This window comes from Oratosquilla oratoria, chromosome 24 (assembly GCF_046742065.1).
Source record: "Oratosquilla oratoria isolate Oo_2021 chromosome 24, ASM4674206v1, whole genome shotgun sequence".
In the NCBI taxonomy this organism is placed as follows: domain Eukaryota; kingdom Metazoa; phylum Arthropoda; class Malacostraca; order Stomatopoda; family Squillidae; genus Oratosquilla; species Oratosquilla oratoria.
Genome location: NC_134800.1, coordinates 48,071,845 through 48,074,344, shown reverse-complemented (window position 1 = coordinate 48,074,344; position 2,500 = coordinate 48,071,845). Strand labels below are relative to the sequence as shown.

The window sequence follows — 2,500 nt, the reverse complement described above, 5'->3', positions numbered from 1 at the left end:
GAGAAGGAGGAGTTGGTTGGAGCGGGGGTGGGGGGTGGGGGTGAAGGAAAAGGTATAGGGGAGAAAGGGGGGGAAGGGGAAAGGGGGAGGAGAGAAAGAGTATATGTTTATTGTGGTACTGTTGAGTTGAGCGTAATGGGCTCTTGTATGTAGAGATGATTTCTTCTTCTTCTTCTTCTTTTTCTTAGTCTTCTTCTTCTTCTTTTTTGTGCTCTCTAGAGTTTCCCGGTTTGGTCCTCCATGGCCATCAAAAGACTATGAACTCTTAGGCCGTCCACACATGTACAGTTTAAACTGACAGTTACAACTGTTCAGTTATAACTGTCAGTTGAAACTGCACGTGTGTGGGTATCTCAGTATCACTGAGATACCCACACACGTGCAGTTTCAACTGACAGTTATAACTGAACAGTTGTAACTGTCAGCTTAAACTGCACGTGTGTGGCCGGACTTATGGAATCTACCTCTTCGTGTCTTCATTCGAAGAAATAACACTAACGCGTACTACATTGAGACACTAATGAATTTTGACCTTACTGTATTCTGGCCATAAAGGTGATTACAGCTTGAAGCAGACTCTGTAACTGTATACGGTAAAAATATAAAAGGTGTTTTTACTTCGACCAAATCAATCTGAGGCTTAATATGAAAACATAAATTAAATAACGTAGCGATTCTTTTTAATGAAAATAAATTTTTTAAGAAGTAATAAGATGGTTAATGGTAATGGATTTTATGTTGTATATATCATGAATAAATTAACAAAAGTATTTCTTATCCTATTTTTAAGAGTTATGTAAACAGTTTGTTTCTGCCATTATATTGCTACGTGTGCGTATATATATATATATATATATATATATATATATATATATATATATATATATATATATACTCCCCTCCTCCTCCTCCTCTCCCTCCTCCTTCTCCTTCTCCCCATCCTCCTCCTCCCCTCCTCCTCCTCTTCCTCTCCTTCCCATTATCTACTCACGATCTCTTCCTAAGTTTTCCCCCTCCTCCTCCTCCTCCTCCTCCTCCTCCTCCTCCTCCTCCTCTTCTCCCCTCCTCCTTCCTCCTCCTCCTCCTCCTCTTCCTCTCCTTTCCATTATCTACTCCTCTCGATCTCTTCCTAAGTTCTTCCCCTTTCTCCTCCTCCTCCTCTCCCCTCCTTCTTTCCCCCTCCCCTTTTCTCCTCTTCCATTCCCAATATCTCCTCCTCTTGATCTCTTTCTATTTTCTTCCCTCACCTCCTCCTCCTCCTCCTCCCCTCTTCCTCCTCTTCTTCTTCCTCCCATTCTCCTCCTCCTCCCCTCCTTCTCCTCTTTTTCCTCCGTTCCCATTATCTACTCCTCTCTATCTCTCCTTATTTTCTTCCCTCTTCCCCTCCTCCTCCTACTCCTCCCCTCCTCCTCTCCTCCCATCCTTTCTCCCATTATCATATTCCTCCTCCTCCCCTCCCTTCCTTCCTCCTCCCTTCCTCCCCTCCTCCTCCCCTTCCTTCTCTTCTCCCCTCCTCCTCCTCCTCCCATTATATACTCCTCTCGATCTATTCCTATTTTCTTCCCTCTCCTCCTCCTCCTCCTCTTCCTCCTCCTCCTCCTCCTCTTCCCCTTTCACCCTTCCCCCTACCTCGTTTTCTCTCACTCCAACTATCCATATCCCCTTCAATTACATATCCCTCCTCCCTCTTCCTCTTCTTCCTCCTCCTCCTCGTCCTTGTCCTCCTCCTCTTCTTCCTCCTCCTCCTTTTCCTCCTCCTCCTCCTCCTCCTCCTCTTCCTTATCTTCTTGGCATCCAATTCGTCCTCCTCCTCACCTCGTTTACCTCTCTTCTTTCACCTCTTCCATTCTTCCCTCTTATCCTCCTTTTCTTCTTCTTTTTCCCATTTTCACTCACAATATTTTTCAATTCTCCTCACTAATCTACATTTTTTCCTCCACCTCCTCCTCTTCCTCCTCCTCCTTTGCCTCCTCCATCTCCTCCTACACCTTCTCCTCCTCCATCTCCACCATCTCCGCCTCCTACTCCTCCTCCTCTCCATCTCCTCCTTCTTCTTCTCCACCTCCTCCTCCACCTTCTCCACCTCCTCCTCCTCCTCCTCATTCTCCACCTCTTCCTCCTTCTCTACCTCCACCTCCTCCTCTTCCTCATTCTCCACCTCTTCCTCCTTTTCTACCTCCTCCCCCTCCTCCTCTTCCTCCTTCACTTCTTCTTGACCTATGTCCCCGAGTTCGAATCCTTACCTCCGAAGACGTTGCATACGACGAGGAGGGAGGCGTCCTGGTCCAGGGGCCCGAGGACCAGCCCCTCTCCGCTGTCCTGTGCCTGAAGGTGCTTCCCGTGGGCGTCCACAATGGAGATCCTCTGTGGGGGATCTGCCGGGAGAGGAGAGGGAGGATCGTGTTTATGAAACGCTGTTTGCTGTTGCCCCCTGGGATTTGTGGTGTGGGATTCTATAGACTTTGCCTGAACCAACATTCCTGGACATGTGTGTGATATG

The 2,500-nt window shown here is 47.3% G+C and overlaps 1 protein-coding gene across 1 annotated transcript in view; it reads right to left on the bottom strand.

Moving 5' to 3' along the window:
• Nucleotides 1-2,500, bottom strand: part of LOC143038341 (uncharacterized) — a 566,711-nt gene that overhangs the window by 48,338 nt on the left and 515,873 nt on the right. Inside the window, exon 5 of the mRNA XM_076207372.1 lies at nucleotides 2,244-2,375. Within this exon, the coding sequence (XP_076063487.1) occupies nucleotides 2,244-2,375 (132 nt within the window). The remainder of the gene's footprint in view (nucleotides 1-2,243; nucleotides 2,376-2,500) is intronic.